Here is a 21,771-nt window from a genome sequence, read left to right on the forward strand (position 1 = left end):
GAGGACCAAACAGGGATGAAATTTTTCTGCCTATCAGCGAATTTCTGCGTTTTTGGGATCTTTAAATATCATCGCCCTGCCCTAGGCAGCCACCTGGACCTCACGCCATATTTTCTGTCTTTTTCACTAAATGGCAGCCTCTTCCCTGACTAAATCATTAATGAAAATGCAGATCTATTTACCGATTCCCTAGATAAATTGGTGACATTTGGGTTATTTAAATGGTAGTCTTTGAAATGCAGTCAATCACTAAACAAAGAGAGCAGACTTTTATGCAGTTTAGTCGCTAGATGTCTAATTGCATGGGTTTATGACGCGTGACGAAGATGCTGGAGAGAGCGCATTTAAGAACATTTTATCACCCATTTGTTTGTAACCATGGCATTTTTCTTTATAATAATTAAAGACGTTAGACTCTATCTTGTTCATTTATTTACGTCCATGCTCGTGCTTTTTCATATACAAATTATCACCCACACTTTTCACAGCACCCTTTTTAAAGCCCAACCACAGGGTGAGTCATAGAAATGTATGAAGTTATTAAATTTAATATATGCTAAATAATGTAATTATGAAAGAACATTACAGTAAAGGAGAGGTGTATTAGGGCAAAGGTTAATTTTCTTCACATTAAAAGCTGCAGTTGTCTTCCAGACTTTCATAGGTTAGATATTATCTTCTTTATTGTAAGACTAAAATAATGTGACAAGTGGGAATTAACCGCATGTATTTGTATATGGATAGGTGATCTGAAGCATGATTAAAGAAAATGCGAATCTTTCATTTCAATAAATCAGTGATAACAGATTTTGCCAGACTCTGCAGGTCAACACAGACCTTAAAAAATCCCTGACCCCTTCACTGTGTTTCATACAAAATCATTAAGTATGCTTGTGAGTCCATGCGAGCACGGTAGAAGTAGACTAGATTTTTTTTTCTCTTTGGCAAAGGCAATAGTGTTTCGTTAGCTTTGGGGGCAGTCTAGACAGGAAAAAATGCACATCAGGAGTTCGTTGAATGGTACATGGTAACCCCAGATTCTTTGATGTGTGGCTTATAGCCTATAATTAATGTGCATTTGTCACAGAATGATTCTTTATCATACTGAGGCTATCTAAGGTTTTGTTATGATTAAATACCACAGTAGAATCAACCTGTGGCCATTATGTGTTATCATAGGAAGTGTGAATGAGCTCCCTGGGTATCAGAGCATATCATTTCTGTGCAATAAAATTTTCATTCTTTAACAAATCTGAAACTGCCCAGTGAATAGTACATTGTTTTTAATCTTTAAGTGTTTTCTGCATGGATTTTAAATCTATTAATATGGCTCTCATCAGAATGAAAGGTAAAATAATTTTGCATTTTCCTTCATCCTTGGACCCAGCATACCCATTATGAATGATATGCCAATCTTCATCTAAGGATGTTAATGAATAGCATATCACCCTGAATATTAGATATTGTTGCTCATCTTCCTTTGAAGATAAAGAATTTATTGTATAATGCACAGTAAAATTTGAGTCACAGGTTAAGAATTATGAAACCAGCATATATAGAAACCAGTATGTAGTAATTCTTACAGTTTGTTGGTAGTGTAAATGCTATGCATTTAAGATGGAGGGAAGGAGAAAAGAAGTTACCCATTTTGATATTGGTCTTTTATGGATGACTGAATTTAACGCCTTGTTTGCCTATTGCCCTCTGTGTGGCAAACATGTCAAAGCTAATCTAGTACAAATTTCAGCATTTTTTAAAGGGAAATATTTGCCTTTTGTCGAAGGCAGAACACGCTGCTGATCTTTAACTGTGATTTGTTGACATTGGTACATACGATTCCTTTGTGGTTTCTAAAGGCATGGAGAAAGACGTCTTGTATTTGTGTTAGATATTTCGCCCAAACTGCATTGCTGAGCCAAGTGTACACTTAGGTTTTCACACCTGTCATTATGTGAGCATTACAAGACATCAGGGTATTCCTGCATGTTGTTCACTGGGATGGAGTTTGAAGGTGGACAATTTGGGCCTGTTGCCCTGGCATAATTGTTATCTGCAAATCATCCTGAGTCAGTAAGCTTTGTTACCTGTGCCAGTTGTAGTGCTCTATAGTAAGAGTGTTTACAGCTTTATTTTGACAGAAATTCTTCTACCTGACTAGAGATGAGAAATAGTAAGATATACATGTAATAGTTATAGCTGGTGAACTGTGGGACAGCACACTATTCAGTCATTTAGGGACACTCTGCTGATTTGGGCTCTGTAGGAGAGACTGTTTGTAGTCCAGCCCAGGGCCTGTGGCAAGTAATGCTGCCTAATTCTGCTGGGGATACCTAGCTGGAAGCTTTAATGTAACAATTTAAATAACACAGGGCAATCCAGCCAGGTGTGACCTAATAGACCTAGTAGGGGTGGTAGAGCTACAACAGCCAACACATCAGTCATCTTGAAACCTGTGTAGATGTTACAGACCGGTAATTTTGTCACAGGCAAATATGCTGTAATTATTGTTAAGTGACGCTATTATGGCAGGGTATCAAATGAATGCTAATTCCTCAGGAAGAACTGATGCAGGTGATTAGGATGCAGTTGCCACGGATAGCCTGGCTTAATGTATGGACTCCTACTTTTCAAGCTTCCAAGATCGTCATCACCATCTTAAATAATGCAAAAAGCCCCTCAACCAGAACTTTTGATGAGATATCAAGTATGTTGGAGAAATTCAAGTCATAAGGCTGTAAGGATGCTAAGGAGAAGGTTGGTAGTGGTTTTTTGTGGAGGTGTCACGTTGCATGGACGCAGTGGATTAATACAGTTGGACGTGATTTGACCTTACAACGCATATTCTCTGGACACAGGTTTGGACAAATTACCAGCATCTTTTGATGCCTTGATGCAGAAGTCATTACTGTAACAAATACGGGATTTTAGTATTGTTGTGGATAAACTGAAAAGGAATATTATTATAAACAGATAGGAACAGGGACTGGCTTTTTAAAGCAAATGCAAATACTAGTCTTTTAAGTGACAGTATATGCAGTTAATATTTCCAAAATAGAGAAGACAATATGCCTTTCACTGATGCTTGGTGAGAAAAGTATCAAGAAGAATTATAAAAAAGGAACTTCAAGGATTATTTGGACCTGTTGAATATTTATTTATACATTCCAAGGTGTAGTCCAAATGTTGACAAATGGCTATATTACTCTCTGGGACTGGGGGAAAAATAAGAGAGGAATTTTTTTCCCTTTGAGGATTGAAAAGTCTATTTAAAACAGACTGTAGACATATGCATTGTCCTGTAAGTTATATACCTCAGTGGTGTTGACAGATTACCAAGTTTTCCCTGCAGGATTGTATTGTACAGGTATTGTACAGGTAGTGTGACCACAAGGCAGTGATTTGCTTAGACCCATTTTCCAACACCTCACAGCAAGCTGTTACAGCATGTATGGAAATAATGAAGCGTCTGGGCCTTAATTGAACAGTCATCACACCAGTCTTATTGATGCTAAACATTCTGTGGAAACATATAGGATCACTTTGATAATGAAACAAAGGCAATTTTCCCCTTTTCCCTATTGACTGAGACTTGCTAGAAACCTGTTTGTAGGGGTTGTTTTGTATGGAGTAAGCAGTCTCTGACTTTTACAATGGCTCACAGGAAAAGTCATAAGAATAAAAGACAGGTGTTTGACAGGCTACCAATGTCCTCCTTGCCCCATATTAGAGGGGACATCCACAGGGGCAGGAGACCAGGTGTCCCTCTCTTCCATTCTCCAAATAGACCAGCTCAAAATATGGGGTACCAGCAAATTCCAAATGGACACCATGATCATCACAGGAATGGTGGGGACAGGGGAAGATACATGCAGAGATCTATGAGTGTTTCTGCAGCTAGATCGCGTTCTATGGAACGTCTGTTTGGGCCAGCTTATGTTGGTCCACCCCAGCTCAGCCTGCCTCCTGATGCATGCGAAATTGCTTACGACGACAGGCCCATATCTGCTGGTGCATGGAGTCAGCAAGGACGGCGAGAGAAGTTGCATAGGTCGATATCTGAGATGGATACTCCTTCCTTGCAGTACTATCATCAGCACCAACAGCAGCCACTAGGACATGGGTCATATATTAGCAATGGATCAGTAGTTAACAGACTCAACGCTCAGCATCCACGAAGGCCTCTCCTTAAGCAGATGAGCGTAGACTCTGCGCAGCAAGGTTTTTTCACTCAGAGTACATCCTTTAGTGACCAGCCTCCTAATGGATCTCGATTACCAAGTCACTCAAAAAACAAGGCGACAAAAGTCCAGGTACAAGACAGAGCATATAACAGTTCCTCGGGGGAGATAATTGGAAAGCTCAGGAGAAGCAGAAGTGTAGAATCAGTGGATTCAATTGGAGGACGTGCTCGCATTCAGCATGACCCCTGTAAAAAACTTAATGGTTCTCAGCAGACTAGGCAAAATACTCATAAGACATGCGACAATGCAAATTTGCATGAGTTAGATATTGCAGGCACAGGCAACCACATTTCTAACCAGACAGTGGAGGGGGAAAATGCAAACCAATTGCCGCAGGGAAGGATGATGATAGCTGAAAGGGAGACGCGACCACATCAGCTGCAGACAACGGCAACACACTGGAGGAATGACAACCTGACGTCACATCCACACTTCAATGGTGCTAATGGCAAACCAGCCGAGGGGGCTTGGCCTCAGCAGATTAATCACGAAAATAAGAGCATCTCACCTGTGGGGACGAATACATTAACTTTTAATGGGCTTGACAGTCATTCTAATTTGTTGGATCAGCAAGGCAGTGGAGACACAAAGAAAGATGAAGCAGGTACTGCTCAGTCTGTTGTTCTAAGAAGGCAAAAGAGTGCTGAAGAAAACACTGATCAAAAGACAGGGGGTGGTCGTAAAAAAGTTCCTCCACCTCCACCTAAACGTTCAAGTTCTATAAATTTGGAATCTGTGACTGAAGAACAGGACATAAACATGAGGTATCCTTCAAACAGTCAGACAGGCTTTGGCGGGAATATGGCTCCTAAGATTCAACCTGGCGGAAGAAGCCATAACCCTGCCCCTAGTGCAGGGGGATTTTATAATGGTGGTCATCATGGACAGGACTTGAATAGTGAATACTTTCCTGCCCCTGATACAAAGGGGTTTTACTACGATTCTCGTACCCTGCCTAGAAATATGAAACTATCAGCTAAACAACGTGAGAAACTGTCTTTACTAAAACAGCAACAGCAAGAACAGTTACAACTACTACAACAACAACAGAGACAACAAATGGAGGCTGCCTCAGGTAGACCACTTAGGAAAAATTCTTACTTTGCCAGCACCCCAGATTTATTGGAGGCATCTGGCAGTGTCAGTCCTCAAGGACATTTAAGTGTGCCTGTAGCTCAGCACAGCCAGGCAGGGCCAACCAGCCCTCCTCCCCTGAACATCAGTCATACCCCTATCTTCAGGAATCCACCAATCTTTGAAGGCGATGATTTTGATGAACCCATAAAAGACTATACTACTGTGTCTGCTAGTTTACCCAGGGGTTATAAGTCAAAGAAGTTCTCCCTCAGTTTAAAGAAAAAAGAAAAACCACCTAAGATATCCGAGGGTAGCACACAGTTTTTAAATGGTCACACGCCTCAAAACAATACCAGGCCTGTTTTACTAAGGCAGAGCTCTGACAGTGCATTTCTCCAAGCACGTCAAAGGTTCAAGAGCGAGCCAGATCTGTTAACTGTGAATGAAAATCAGTGGAATGATCCTCGTACACAATTTGCTGGAGAGCCCTATGATGGGAATGGATTTTGGAGAAGGTTTGTTATTTTCTTCTTTTCTGATTGTTTTAGTTTTTATTCCAGCTCCAAGTTTTCTTAAAATGTCTAGAACAATTTATATACCTATGGTACTTCATAATGGTAGATTATAATTTTATTGACAATATTGAGGGAGTTGAATCAGATCATTGCCAAAAGGGGGGAATGGAATTAGATCATTGCCAAAAAGATAGTAAATACTATGAATAAAATAATTGAACAACACGCAAAACAGAAAAAACGTTTTAACTTTTAGTTAACTTTTAGTTAAAATTTAAAACGGGAACTTGCATTTAGCCATCTCCATAACTCCTGAACCTTCTAGTTATTGATCACAATATTTAGCAAGATGTGATTTGCAGCTATATATAATATCCCTGAACAATAACCAACAGACATGTTCCCCATGCATGCAGATGTTTCATAAACCCTGATTTTCCCAGATTAGTGAAAATTTGTCCAGGGGAGGATATTTGCTACCCAGCGGTCTATAATTTCCATCATGGTTTGTCACCTGTATGGCAGAGGAAAAGGAAGTCATCATTACATATATACATATGAGTTTTATGATAGGCACCCACTCAGTTCATATAGAATGGTTTCCCCATTTGAGTCATAGTATAAAGACACAAAGGAATAAAGCATTATAATTATCATATAATCTGCATATTTATGTAACAGTTAATGTTCCTGTAGGTTTTGGATCTGAGGAGATAAAGAAACAGTCAGTCTAGAAAATCCGAATAATATTAGGTTCAAGAGTCATGAAATTATGATTTTTTTTTTCTTCCATGCTGTTGTATCTTCTACTTGTGGTCATGTATTAGAGGTTGTGGCTAATGATAGTATGTGGTGATAAGTTTAATGGACCTCTTGTATATCCTGTATCATTGGTCATAAACACGACTATTTTTCAGCCATGATGTTGTTTTAAAGCTTGTAGATGGACGGGATGGGCTTAAAAGAATGTCAAGAAAAACAAATATGAAATCTAGAACAAATAAGGGTTAATACTTAGTTGTATTTTGTAATGGATGATCATTGGAAAATCAACTCGGTGAAAAAAAGGAAAAATATAATTTCAGTTATTAGAGTCATCAAGTGAAACATAATCCACGTATAAAGAGAACTATTTTTCAGACACATATTAACAATGTATTTAAGCGGTATGGTGACAACCTGTAAAAAAGGCGGGCGTAGCCATGCTGTCTGTGTTGTGTTAAATAATGGTGTGGTGCCTTAGCATTCTGCATACATGTACAACGTATCTGCCAGGTTTATCGTGTGATACACAACGAGCTGACAGATGTTTTACCTGTCTTACCTTGATAGTTGTTCACGTCATTGAAAGGAGACAATGTCTTTTGTTTTTAAAAGAGGACTTGATATCCTGTATTCTGGGTTGCTAGGAAGAAATGATTAACAATAAAAATATACGTAGATTGGACAAAATACATGTTTCTCATGGCCTGTCATCTCTAGCAGAGGCTAGAATGGCATGAAAGGTAGATTCTGTTTTGATCATATATGCCTGAAGTGTAGAATATTTTGCTCTTGAAATATATTATTTCATGCACAATTATTCCCTGTGTTAGAAATTTGTTTGAACTTGAAGTTAAATAAGCCTAAGTTATATTTTCATGGGAGTAGAAATTATGGTGAGTGTTACCATTGCCACATGTCCAAGCATGAATGTGAAAAAGAGAAAACTTGCAAACGTCTACAGCTGACCATTACAAATTGGTATTTTTATTTTAGAAATTATACATTTTTAAATTTTAAATATTTTTAATCATTTTTTTTTAGTGATGCTGGACCCAAGGTTGTTGTGTTACAGAAGGGCCCCAGTGGCTTCGGATTTGTGTTGAGGGGAGCAAGATGTAAGTATGACTCTCCTAATATTCATTCTTTCTATTTTTGTCTCCTAGTAGAACAATTTACCTGCAAAAGAAAATGCAAAATATAGACTGAAAGGGTTGTCAAAAATTGTAGCCACTCATCCCTCCCCACCCTCAAAAAATGCCTGTACCTTTTATCTGAAAATTTAATCCAAAATTAAACTGGCAGATAATCTTATTTTAAGGTAACATTCCATCACATCACCATGAAGATGCACTTCCAAAACATTAAAATGGAGTTCTTTAGTATATAATTTGGGATGGTATGAAAGTACATGAAAAAGCCCTTCCTCTTATTACTGTGTGCAGCATTATGTGCCTGGTACAAGAATGATGGAGAGGGTTTTGACTTCATGTTTCTTTTTTGATGAATAATTTAATAATAAGTTACCCAAAAGAAGAAAGTAAAAGGTTCCGCTAAAAACATTCAGTGACTATTCTCCAAGTTTAAATTTGAGAGCTGTTTTAATTGTCAACATTTAAACCACATGCCAGCGAGATTTAATGCTGAAAATTTCATTTTTCACAAATTTTAGTTGATCATTCTGAAGCAAATTAAATGAACTCAACAAAAATAGGAAGTCAGAGATAGATTATAAGCGTTTTTGGACCCTTAGAAAGATTGCATTGTTTTGGTCTTGATATACAGTAGTTGGTATGCAGTTAATAAAGTGCAGTTATGAAAGCCAATTTACAAAGGACACTACAGTGCAGTATCATTGTAAGCTTTGCAATGGGTGAATTATGATATGAAATGGCCACAGAGCATGCTATATGTAGTATGTAGCTGGGATACCGTGGTACCAAGGACTTAAGGGAACAAAACATCAGTTGTGGTCAGTTCTCATGTTGAAAGATGTATTCCTGAAGGGAAAAAATACCCCAGGTTGGACTGTATCTACTGATCATGCAGTGTCCACCTGACATTGGTTGAATGAAGGGTAGCTGTGCCGAGGTGGACCACCCTTAAGCTGGTGACCATCTAATTAGTACAGTTTTTTACTGAAGTCAAAGAGAGTGTTTATGATCTAGGTTTTTTGGCCAGTTTGAACACACTTGAAGATGGATTTTCAAAAGTTTATTTTATTTTTTATAATGTACCCCTTCTATCTTAACTAAGATGGTGGCCATAAGACTGTTTTTGCTGGAATGTGTTATTCATATTAAGTTGCAAAATGTCAATACCAATGTGAATTAATAGATAAAATATGGGTGTGATAACTTTCCTGCCAACACATAGCACCATTACTGTAATAAAATACACAAATAGTTATTAATGTGTGTCCCGACTTACAAATGGCTTGTTTTGATTCACACCCATTTTGGCTTTACAGAATTGATAAACGGTACTTTAAAAATCTGTGGATATTTTTTGTTCCTATAAAAGTGATTAAATAGGAGTGTTTGTATGTAAATTTTTAAAGCTGGATACCAGAAAGTTACTTCTTTTAAAGCTGGACACATTCATAATTCATACTTCATATTCGGGTGCATCTGTGTGCTCATGCAAGTGTGGCATTATGCACATTTTGCTATGTCATGCACTCAGTTTATGATAGCAGTAGTATCTCCATTAAAATACCATATTATCTGTACAGGAGACATTTGGCTATAATATTTTTTCCTTTAGCAATCTCTCAATTAAAAAACATGATTCCATAATTTACAGAAAGTTGTGAACCAAATGATCATCAAAGTTTTTAATAATATTCAAAGACATATATCTTCTTACTGATATGTCCTGCCACATTTTCACATATGAGCCTTTTGCTTCTATTTGTAGAAAGACATTATATTTGTTTATTTGTACATGCATACTAGGTAAAACAGATCACTGAGGGCTCTTCGAGAGAAATTTTATCATACATTGTTTGGGCATGTTATTTTTTAACCTTATGATAAATAATATTGTTTAAAATTGCATAATTATTTATTAATTTTGGTGTCTCCTATTTGGCCCATTCTTGTTCAGACAAACAAACAGGCATCCTTGAGTTTTGATTCATCATATTTCTCTGTCCATTTTAATTATAAATAAGTATTTTAAAGTTTTTCTCTATCTTTTCTTCAGCCCATGATGAACAGGCAGGCAGTCTTGAGTTCCGGCCCAGCCCAGACTTCCCTGCCCTGCAGTACTTGGACAGGGTGGACCCCGGGGGCATGGCACATAGAGCTGGACTCAAATCTGGAGATTTTCTTATTGAGGTAAGCAGAAGAGAAATGCACCTACGGTTGCTAACTATAGACATTTATTTGTCTTCCATGCATTTTTATTTAGTTTGTTGTTATGGATCCCATCATTTTAGGTACTTTTCTATTCTGAATAAAAACCAAAATTTCTGTATTTGTGTCATCCATGTGCACCTATTCTGATGGCTGAGTATTTGATAATTCTACTAATTTCTCCTCTTGCTTTTCAACTTTAAAAAATGTGCATTTTTCAAAAAAAAAAGTTTAACCCATTTTTGTGCAAGCATTAAAGTTGCGTTGAGAAGTTTTATGGCCACACACTGGACAGAATAACAGAAAGAGGTCAACAGAACACTGTTAACGTTCTGTGCCACCCTGTGTACATATGAACATCCCCATCACAGAAGTCACAATTAAAATATTACACAAAAAGAGACAGCACTATGTACAGTGAGGAGATGTAGCTGCAGATTAGTTTGTCACTAGTTGCACAATACACCCAGGTCTCAAACTACCACTCTTCAAGTCAAGTTGACATCTTAGACCAGTCAATAGTGTATTGTGTTCTGTCCACCTGTCCAAAGCCTGTCGTTGCATGATGGACTAAATTAGCCACCATGCTAGGTTGTTCTGCATTTTTGAAAATATCCCTGGTCTGTGTGAAGACAGGCTGTTCTTTTATACAGAACTGCTGGTCATGGATCAAACTTGATGTATGTACTAATGGCTTGGTTTGCTAGGTAGTTTGTTTGAAGGAAGTTGGACATTGTCAACAGAAAGAAAAAAAAAAAAAACAAGACTGTTGCATATTCAAGGGCAAAGATTAGAAATGATTTTAATCCAAAATCAGTATATGAACACAGGATGTCCTTTATTACTTACCACTGGTCATGCATCAGGTGTGTTGTTTCTATTAAAATGACCTTTTTTAAAAGTAAGAAGGAATCAAGATATAATGCCGAGGCTGTTCTGCAGCAAAAATAAAAAAAAAGCTGTTGAAAAATAGGAGCCAAGAGAATGGTCTTTTCATAACACCTATCCATGCACAACAAAGGTATTAATGCCCAGTTTGGAAGGTAGCTTATAGGTTGGTGTTTAAATTGCCACAGACAAAGAAATGACTTGGTTACTGATTCCGTAAATAAAAATTTGTTGCACATGCCATCCATACGCCCTAGGCTGCAAGCCTCGACTGTAATTATACTGCAGTTTTCACCTTGTGTCCTCTAAAATACCTTTGAATAAAATCATCACCTAACTTATAATCATCTCTCAAAGGGATAAGGAAAAAGACCAATCTGCTAACCACATGTATTATCTTTTTGACTGCAGTATTGTTTCTTGCAGGTGGTTCTGTAAAATAATTAAATTAATCTTGCTCTTTCCTTCCCCGTATCCAGTAGAATCTGTTCTGAACCAAACAATATTGGGGTAATCGCATATGTTGATTGTGTGTTGCTCAAAGTCTGATTTCATTTTGATTGTGTTTCTTGTGGTTTGATTGGAACCTGATTGTGTCTCTCATTCCAATTTAATGCAGATAATGTCTTGTATGTGTTCTGATTTAATTCCGACTACGTCTGAGCCGTGTCTCAAATTCATTCAGATTTGGTGTCAAATTCTGATATGATTTCCTGATTATGTCTTGCTGAGATAATACAGGTACCCATATTAAAGAATATTAGCTTTCCGTGTGTTGTTTTGTCTGGATCAGACCCAGTATTAATATTGGCACAGTGCATCCCTTTGTTCAAAGAGCCACAGTACATGTAATTGGCATTTAATTGCATGTAACAGCTATCAGCAATATGAAAAGGTCTCTCTACAGTCAGAATGTACATAGGAGTTTGTGTTTACACTAGGTCAGTTATTAAATAATTCCAATTTGATACTTTTTCCTTCAGAATTGGTTCTGTATTTTATCAATCCAGTCCACCAGTAAAAATACCAAAAAACATTGGGTCAGTGTGTTGGTGACTTGCATTTCACGTTGAGATAATGAGAATTGAGAGGATTTCCTTAATGTACTATCTCTTGTGTGTATCCATCAACTCAACACCAAGCATTTACAGCTAGGATGTGGCAGGATAACTTGTAATATTGATATGTATCAGCTCATCCTAAATTGGCAGGTTGATTAAGTCTGTGCATCACATTGTGAACAGGTACATAACCTTTGACTTGATTGAGGACATTCAGATGATAAACTCTCCCTGCTACTGAGTGTAAGGTGAATATGATGAATAAAAAATGCAGTTAAACGTAACTTCGAGGCAAGTGCATTCATAAAAAGAAAAGAAAAAGAAAAATGGCGCCATTGCCCAACTTTTTATACACCTTCTGTGTTTTAAACTATTTGCCTGGAGTGTTAAGTAGGCAGAATATGCAACATTTTATTTACAAATATAAGTCTATTGTTGTTTTGTGTGGTGAAAGAATCATTTGTTAGCAAGTGAAAACTATTGAAATAAAATCCATATATGGCTTATGATGCACTCACTTTTGTACGATGTGGAAATTTATGACTTTATTGTATTTCTTAAACATCTAATATTAACATTATATCTACTGCAAGAAATTAAAGAAAAAAGAATATGCATTGTTCTTTTTAAAGTTTTTCTTAAAACCTATAGTATCAATAAATAATCATATTTCAGTATGTTACCTTTAAAATAGTCATCATGTATCAATTTTTTTTTTCATATCAGATCAACAATGTGAATGTAGTGCAAGCGACTCATGAGGCAGCAGTGCGCCTCATCAAGGAGTCTGGGAGTACCTTGGCGCTGAAAGTGGTCCGAGTGTCAACTCCCCTCGAGCTCCGCCATGCGAGAACACCCCAGCCTGAGCGACGAGATGCACGTCCTGAGACAGTGGCAGGAACATTCCCTAGAAAGAAAGGTAAGTACTAACTCAAGGACATGGGCGGAACAATTTGTGAATTTTTACTAAAACGAATTGGTATTGTCCTCCTGAAGTCCTGTATTGTCATGTATTGTATTGTAACGTGGTAAAGCAAAAACTTTTTCCCTATGCAAAAGAAATTTTATTTCAGCTTTACTCATTGTGTGCAGATTCTGCCTTCTGTTATATATTGTTTGAGCCTTTTCAATTTTCATCTGAAAATAAACTTTCTGGAGAAAAAAGGCTTTCATGGTACTTGTTTAACCTTGGGTGCTGGAATAAAAAATTATTTTTGGATATTTTAGAGGATTTGAAAATTTCTAGAGAAGTATAGTGGTGGTGGTGTAGTAAGACTGCTTTTGTTACATGCTAGAATGGGCGTATGTGGTTTGCATTCAGGTATCAGAGATGAAGTTTTGCTTGAGAATACGGTAGTATGTGTGTGAAAGTTGCTCTTCGTTAAGTTGAGAAAAGGCCAAATTTTTGCCAGTATTGGCAGAGGTGGGAGATGAAAAGAAAATGAGACAACAACTCAGAAAATTTGCTCATGATCATGGAAAAATATCCTTGTTATGAAACTGTTGAGTCATTTACAATTTCCAGTGTTTTCCAACACTTTTTCCAGTCTTTAATCTATTTGCATGTTGGGTATGGGATCAGACTTCTAGCTAGATGACCTTTTCCCAACTTTGTGTGTGTGTGTATTGTATACTTCATCTTGTAGCTGTTGAAGTAATGTAGAAATATTGTCGAGTTGATATTTAAATAGCTTGCATGTGATTCAGACCTTTACATTGATTATTTTCAACAGCCCCTCCACCTCCGAAGAGGGACCCGCGAACGAGTTTGAGTACAGGTCGCTCAAAGGCTAAATCGATGATGGAAGGACTGGCCGTCATTGGTATGCATGCATTCTCCCTGATGTCTGCATGTCTTTACATGTATGAGGTGCTAGACTGGGCTGGGGCATAGACCTGTCTTTCAAAAAATGACTCCACTCCACCATTTTCTTTCTTTCTTTTTCTTTTTTTTTTCTTTGGCTAAATTTTTACATACATGTTTTCACTGTGGAGCCATTTTTAAAAGATACCATTTCAAAGAAGTTGTCAAAGAGGGATTTCCCTGACAAATACTTTTTATGTCCAAATTTTGCCAATTGATGATTTTTTGTGATAAAACCCTTTTTTGAGACTAAAATGCATAGCATTCAAACATTCTAGTAAAAATTGACACACACTTTTTTTTTCTTGTGTCATTGTGAAAAACTATAGATCAACACTCACTCTGTTGGAATGTACTAAAAGGGAAATTTACCAGCAGGATCGTTTAAAGGGTCTTTTTAATGGGGCAAACAGCTGCTAAAAAGACAGTGTTAATAGCATTTTAGATTCCTCAGTCCAGCATCTCATTATGTCTTAACACAAATGCTTATTTTCCCCCTGTAGTCGACTTGTGATAATACACTTAATTTACGTGCATGCAAGCATGATTATTAACAACCTAGAACCATTTAGTTTTTTAGCCCAGGTATCTCAATGTTATGTTTTATTCATCTTCTCATATCCATTCTCTCTGTTAAATTTGTGCATAAAGACCATGCATTTTATATTTTACCGATACTCATGCATATTATAAATTTCATACTCCCATCTCCATTCCTTATATTTTTTTTTTATCTAATTCTTTCTGATTACACAGATGTTTTTATTACTTCTTATTTTATTCCCTCAGCCTTAACGTTACACTTAAAATCTTCTTACAAGTTTCTTATAGAAATTTTTACTCCTTTTTCACTCCTTACTTATTCCTCATCTCACCTTTTTATTTTACCATAACTGTGAGTGCATTGAAATTAGGAATGGATCGTTATAATACTGCATCTATATAATCAACTCACACGATCATAGATGATTTCATGCACTGACTTATTATAGGTAACAGTACACTGTATCATGGTTTGCCCCTTACAACTAATTACATTTGTGCGCATGCACGCGCACACACACACACACACACACATACACACACAGTCAGCCTGCAAACAAGCAATATTTTTAAAGGTAGGAGTAATTGTTTTGCATATCATTAGGATAATGTGGGTTCTGATTGGAGAAGAATATATGATCAGGTTTTATGTGTTGGGGCATATTTTTTATGTGAATTCATGTGTCAGTAATTATTGCATAACCAGAGGTAGAGAAAGAATAAGTACTCTGGATTTTTCAGGTTCTCCCATGTTTGCCCATGAATCTGTATTTAATGTCAATTTAAACAGGAAAAACAGAAGGAGGTTGCAACTTGAGGATAATATTGAATTAAGCAGAGGGACAGGGTGGGAGTGGTAGTAGATAACAGAAAATGTATTGTTATGGATTCCATGGATAGGTTAGCCAAGGACAGGATGGGAGTGGAAATAGAAATACCACCATTACAATGTAAAAAATGAATTTTTAAAATGCAATCAACAGTAGGAGTGTTATTAAAAGCTATAAGATATGTACTACTGAAGTTACCAGAGGACAGAAAAACAATTGCCCTACAACAGGATATTTATGTAACCAAGCACCGTTTGATAAAAGTCAGGGGAGGGAAATTTTGCTCACAGCCCAAAATTGCATTCCAAGTGCAGAATCAAAATAAATTCAAGAAAGTGTAACGAGAGGCCACCCGTATGAAGTCTGATGAATATCAGCAAAAACACACACACACATTTAGGGCTGTTCTTAAAGTTAAATTGGTCAGTTATTTTGTCAAAAAGATGACCATGTTTTATAGGGTGTTGCCTAGCGAATTAAGTACTGGCCTACAGGTAGTTGAGAATGTTTAGGGGGATTTTTTTGAAGATTTGAAAATGATAAGGTGGGTGGGGAACTGAGTCAGTCACCCCATGTAATATGGGGTGTTGGCTATTTTGATGATTGTAGACAGACAAGGCCAGTTAGGCTGACCAGGGACCATAACAGATATACTAGGATGAGTCATATACATAGATATAACTGATAAACTACAGTGATGGTCAGGGTTTGTTGAATAATCAAGAAGGATGTTTAATAAGGATGATTTTGGGTAAATTTTTAGTCATTTGCAAAGATGGGAGTTGAAGAAAGAGGTATGTTTGAAAGAAAAGTAGAAAATTAGAGTGAAAAGATATAGGTGTTATAGGTATCTGGACAGGCTGTATGAAGAAGGTAAAAAATGATTAATAGACGCATTGGGTACAGGGTAGTTAATAAGATCAATGATAATGCAAATTGGAAGGCTGAAGCAGTACATAAAGTTTGAATTTCAAGGGACATTTTAAGTTATGAAGAATATAAAGGAGACTATATAAAGAGATGATAGATAGGCCTTTCAGAAGACTGGGAGGTAAAGATTTTCAGTGGACAGCTCAATTATTCACTGTTGAAAAATGTTTGCATTTTGATGGTCAATTTGTTATTAAGAAAAATTACCCTCTCAGGAAGTAGGCTGCTTACTCTTTGACGGTGATGCTTTATAAGTTTTCTTTGTATCTTAAGAATTACCTCGTGCTGGTCAGTGTAGATGAATAAATTGATAGTATACTGCTTGTTTGCAGGTCAGATTTAAAAGATTCCTTAAATCTTGGTCCTTTTAATCACACTGTACACATCACACATATATATCTAACAAATGATTAGCATTATATATAATACAACCTTCATTATTTACTTGAATTACAAAAACAACATTTTGCTTGTTAGATCAAGCAGAAATTGGGCACCTTATTTTGAGGAATCTTATCAGGTGATAATAATAAATTGACCTGTTAAATCACAATTTCTTCAGACTTAACTTGAGATAAATTTTGGAACAAATATTACATTCCAAATTAGTAGTTAACATGTGAAAGGTTTAACTCACTTGTTCTTTTTCTTTCACCAGAAACTCTGGAAGACCTTGACCAGGCAATAGCAGAATATGACTCAACATCTGAGGGGCGATCAGAAAAGTCCAGTCCAACAGGGTCTACTAACAGCCAGCAGATCCTTGCCAAGGCTGCTGCAGCAGAGGCCACGTTGAGGCAGGACAAGACAGCATCTATCCGCTCCAGACCCTCTTCTAGGAGGATAAGTGCTGTGGAGTTACAGGAGATTTTCACACGACAGGGTTCCTCCCCTGGGGATGTTTTGATAGACACTGACCGAAGTGCTTCAAACTTAGCCAAGCCAAAGGTACCTGTACCAAAAACTTACGCTAACACTTCAGAGCTGAAGGCAAAAATCCGGCACAGGAAGCCAGCTGACTTAACCAAATCTAGGAGCACCCCAGATTTGACACAGTTGGACGATAATGATATAATTGGTGCTCTGACTTTGGATGGCAAAGGCTCCCTTAGTAGAGTAGATGTTTCACCTTATGCAACATCAAATGTTCAGAGACAGCAAGCTTTGGCTGCAGAAAAATCAGCTCACTTGCACCAGGTGGCGCATAATGACTCAGAGGACTCAGGACATAGTACTTCTAGTAGTGCAAGATGGAGCCCTAAGTCAGAAGACAGGGCGTCAGGCACCATATATGCAGAACCTTATTTACATGCTCACAACCGACCCCAGTCTTCCACACAAGATAATTACAGGCACGCCCCTCCTTCAACAGCCCCTCCCCCCAGGCCCATGACCATGGCCGTAGGAGGGCAGCCTGCACATTACTTTGGGGAGATTCCCCCACCACCTAATCATCCTCCTCCCACTCCACCCAAGTTCAAACATAGAGTTCCCGAACCGCCTCCGAGTCAGATGGTGAAAATTAACACCAGGGAGAATATTTATGCAAATGTTTCACAAGAGATCCAGAAATCCAAAGCTGCAGGAGCGAACAAGACTCCTCCAGTTGAATCGAGTTTTAGACCAGGAAATTATGCAAGGCTCAAAGACCCTGAGACTGTTACCAAGCAGCAAATTCAGTCACACATGGAGAGTATTGTGGGTAGTGTGACCTCTGTGAAACAGGTAATGAGGCAGGTATCGGCTCCCGTCCCACCAGTGGTAGGTGCAGACATTCACAGAGAGACATCGCCGCCTCCTAATGAACCCGAGCCTGATTATGATACAGAAGATGTGAACAAGACAGAAAGAGACTTACAAAGGCAATATGATGTGAGCAATGTTGTTCCTCCACCTCCTCCCTCATATGCTCCACCTGAGCCTCCAGCACAGCACCCAAGATCAAGGGAGCCCACGCCACAGATGGATAGGAGAGAGACTAGAAACACCCCTCCCATGAAAAGGATTGAGAAAGTAGAGAAAGGAGAGAAAGCGCCAACTAAAGCAGCACCGCCACCACCAGCTTCTGCTCCGCCTCCTCCAGCTTCTGCTCCGCCTGCTCCACCACCCCCACCTCCAGCAAGTGCACCACCACCTGCACCCCCTCCACCACCCCCTCTTGGTGCACAGCCACAAACAACAGGCTCCTCAGCAAAGGCACAACAACACAAACAACAACAGCCTCCCAAGGCCTCCCCAGCAACAGAGAGACCAACCATACAAGCACATGATCTCATGGCTGCTTTACAAAAACGTCAAAGTCGCATGGCAACTGCAGATGCTTCTGCTGCTAAGCAAGAACAGAGTATAGAACAAAAGATACAACAGAACAAAAGCAAACAGCAAAAAAGCAGCGTGGATCATTTAGATGTCCTAAGTGCTGCAGTGGCTAAGAGAAGGGAGATGGTTCAGCAGAGGAGTGGAGAAGACATAGCTGATAGCATAGAGAAAAGACTAGCCAAGAACAAGAAGGTACAGATGGCTTTTGGTAGACCTCTGCCAGATGATAAAAAGGAGCAGCAACAAGAAAAGAAGCCTGACTTGAACAAACAAACAAGTAAACCTGCCACAGAAACACATAAGGTGCCTGAGAAGAAGGTGGAGCCCAAGCAGCCACCTCCCCCCACTGCTGCAAAGCCACAGTTGAAAATTGATACCAGTAAACCTGAGGAGGCCACCCTTAAGGAACCCACAGACCCGAAGAACAGTGGTCCTTACAGTCCTCGTAAGAGCATGATGGTAGAGGAGACGGAAACAGTTCAGCTGTCTCCACCACCCCACGTCATGGCAGCAGCAGCAGCAGTAGGCGCTAAAGAGCAAGATAAAGAAGAAGAAGTGATCGCAGTGACAACATCTGTCTCTTCAAATGGCAGTGTGAAACACGACATTGAAATGGCTCCTCCAACACAGCCTAAGCCAGCAGTGAAAGTTCCACCTCCAGTTGCTTCAAAACCAAACAGACCATCCCCTGAAAGAGTGATAGAGAAGAAGACAGAGAAGCCGCAGAGTCCTGTTACAGAGGAAGCAAAGCAACCGGCCCTGGATATGTCTATCAAATCAGTAGACACACAAAAGGCGGAGACCAATTTCCTTGCTATGGCAGAAAAAGCTAGGCAAAAGTATCTTCTTCAGAGAAAATCCCAGGAGAAACATAAGCCTGATGCAAAGAAAGTAAATGATATGGCTAAAAATGAAAATAATAACAATAATTCTGCTGCTCCAAGCAATATCACCAAGCAATCTTTGAGAAATTCACAATCTCCTAGAAATTCCCAGGAGAGGGAAAATAAAAGAAGCAGTGGTAATTTTGATCCTGGTCAAATACTACAACCTCCTTCTTTGCGACCAGTGAAAAAACCAGGCACTCCAAAATCGACCACCATCTTCATATTTGGTGCCACAGATAATGAATCCACTGATTTAAAATCACCAGAAAAAGAGCAGGCATCACCAGTCAAAGAAAAACCTGCAGAAAAAGTGGTTGAGGAACCACAAAGCAATTTTGTCTTTGAAGAAGCCCTTCCTCCACCTGTGCTAGACAATGGTGATGATAAAAGTGGAGAAGATAGCTCCACAAAATTAGACAAATTTGATGGAGATTCATTGTTAAATGGCCAGTCTTTTACATCTAGTGACAATGTCTCTTCGACAGACATGGAAATTGATAGCATGACAACCATTGAGGTTATTCCACCACCTCCATCATTTAGTGGTAGCGACACAGCTCTTAATGTCTCAAGTGGGAAAGGTTCCTCAACTCATGCATTTGAAGATAATGCAAGCTTGTTGTCGTCTGGCTCCACTATGTCTTCGCTATCAGATAGAGATTTTGCTCCGTATGAAAGTCCACGTCCAGGGCGAGGCGGTATTGACTTGTCCCTGGAGCCCACTATTCCAGAAGTATTTGACGATGACCTAATTGTGATGCCACCACCTCCACCACAATTCACTGACACCACTGAAGCAGAAGTGGTGCCACCTCCAGCAGAGTTCAGCTCCTCTGACAGCACAGAGGCATATGTGGCCAGTCTCCCCCCACCTGTTATGCAGGAGAGAAAACCGACGGGTCCTCTGAGACCTTTCGAAATTAAGTCCATCACTGATTGGACGTGTGATGATGTCTCTGATTGGCTGGATGATTTGAAGCTGTCAGAATACAAGACTATATTTGTGGAGAATGACATTGACGGGCAGAATCTTGCTACGTTAACCAGGAATGATTTTCTGGAATTGGGAGTCAGTAGAGTTGGTCACCGCATGAACATGGAGCGGGCGATTAAGAAGGCTGTGGCAAACAGTAATATTGTGTAATTCTTAATCTCTTGTATATCACAATATTATTCTAGTAAAAAGGGTTAAATGATTCAGCTGATGGAGAGGCTGCATTATTCTTGATTTGTACATTATTTTCTTGGAACATGTACGGTGATATTACAGTTCTGTATATTTTATGTTTGATATTACCATCATTTATTACTATAATTAATATTATTACCTCAAAGTGTATTGTATAAGTGCCATTTGTACTTGTGCGTCATTGTAACTCACAGAGAATGTCTGTGATTTTATTTTCAATATAAGGCAGTTATAATAATCATATTGGTGATGGCTTAACATTTCAGCATCAAAGTAGGTCAGGTCAGATCAGGCAAACCAGCTGCTTCCTGTTTTCTGTATTATATTAATATTTTTTTCGCAAGCTGGAGAAGTAGCATCTAAACTTAATGCTATTTGTCTACTGCATCACAAGTTAAACACTCTTATTCTGTTCTAGATATTATTTTATCAGGTTCGATGCTGTACAAATATTTCTCATAATATGGTGCTTGGCAACTTTGTTTCTCTGTACAGTAAATGTTTTCATAACCTTAAATAGCTTTGTGAAACTAAGCCACTGCATTATATATAATATATATTTCTAAGTTGTCATAAGGTAATTAAGTGGCATTGATGCACATGTACCCAATTTGGTAATACCATGTGCATAAGGATAATCTAATCATGTGGTCTGCGTCTCAGTGTGTGTCTAGTCGAATTTAGTGTTGATATTTTTATTTCTAGTTACTGAAGCTTCTTGATTGTAAGGTTAAAGAAATAACATAATTAGGGACTGGTTGTCATGGTGTGACTTGCATTAGGGTTGTTTGTTGCTCTGAGTAACATTGGTTTTAGCATATGTTATAAATAGTAATTTATTTTATCAGTTCTCTAGTCAAATAATATTACCAAGTTGTAGTTAAAATTTTGTCAGTGAATACTCTTCTAAGGTTCATGATATTCACCTAGAATCTCCACTGGTATCAGTAACACTCAGAGCAGATTGAGATTATGCATCACTTTGGAGAAAATGAGTAAATTAGGGCACTATCTGAAGGGATAAAATGGTATTAAATTATTATATGGAAGACCTTTGCCAGTGAGTAGATCATGGTACCCATGAGAAGTGTTAAAAAACTAAACGTGATATTAAAATGTTTTTAAAAAATAATGTCAACCAAATGGTCATAATTTTATTTAAAAAGCAATGGTCAGTTCAGTTTGAAATTAGCATCGTTTTAGGTCTTTGAGGGATGTGGAGTTGGAACTGAACTTTTAAGACTGTAATTTTCTCAGTGCATCAATAGAAGCAGAAAATAAAAATGTTATCCTCAAGTGTTTTTTC

The 21,771-nt window shown here is 38.3% G+C and overlaps 1 protein-coding gene across 11 annotated transcripts in view; it reads left to right on the plus strand.

The window, feature by feature from the left end:
- The window catches only part of LOC106171987 (uncharacterized), a 68,018-nt gene extending 46,257 nt beyond the window's left edge, over positions 1-21,761 (plus strand). For 9 of the 11 annotated variants that reach the window (XM_013552526.3, XM_013552548.2, XM_013552549.2 and 6 more), the window contains 5 exons: positions 7,640-7,713; positions 9,803-9,936; positions 12,630-12,822; positions 13,637-13,726; positions 16,729-21,761. In XM_013552526.3, coding sequence (XP_013407980.2) covers positions 7,640-7,713; positions 9,803-9,936; positions 12,630-12,822; positions 13,637-13,726; positions 16,729-20,420 — 4,183 coding nt within the window. In that variant the 3' untranslated portion in view covers positions 20,421-21,761. Of the gene's footprint in view, positions 1-1,700; positions 5,834-7,639; positions 7,714-9,802; positions 9,937-12,629; positions 12,823-13,636; positions 13,727-16,728 lie in introns of those variants that run through there. The other 2 variants (XM_013552523.3, XM_013552525.3) reach the window with 2 other exon arrangements.
- The last annotated feature ends 10 nt before the right edge of the window (positions 21,762-21,771 follow it).

This window comes from Lingula anatina, chromosome 1, assembly GCF_051362555.1.
Source record: "Lingula anatina isolate TDL-2025a chromosome 1, LinAna3.0, whole genome shotgun sequence".
NCBI lineage: Eukaryota > Metazoa > Brachiopoda > Lingulata > Lingulida > Lingulidae > Lingula > Lingula anatina.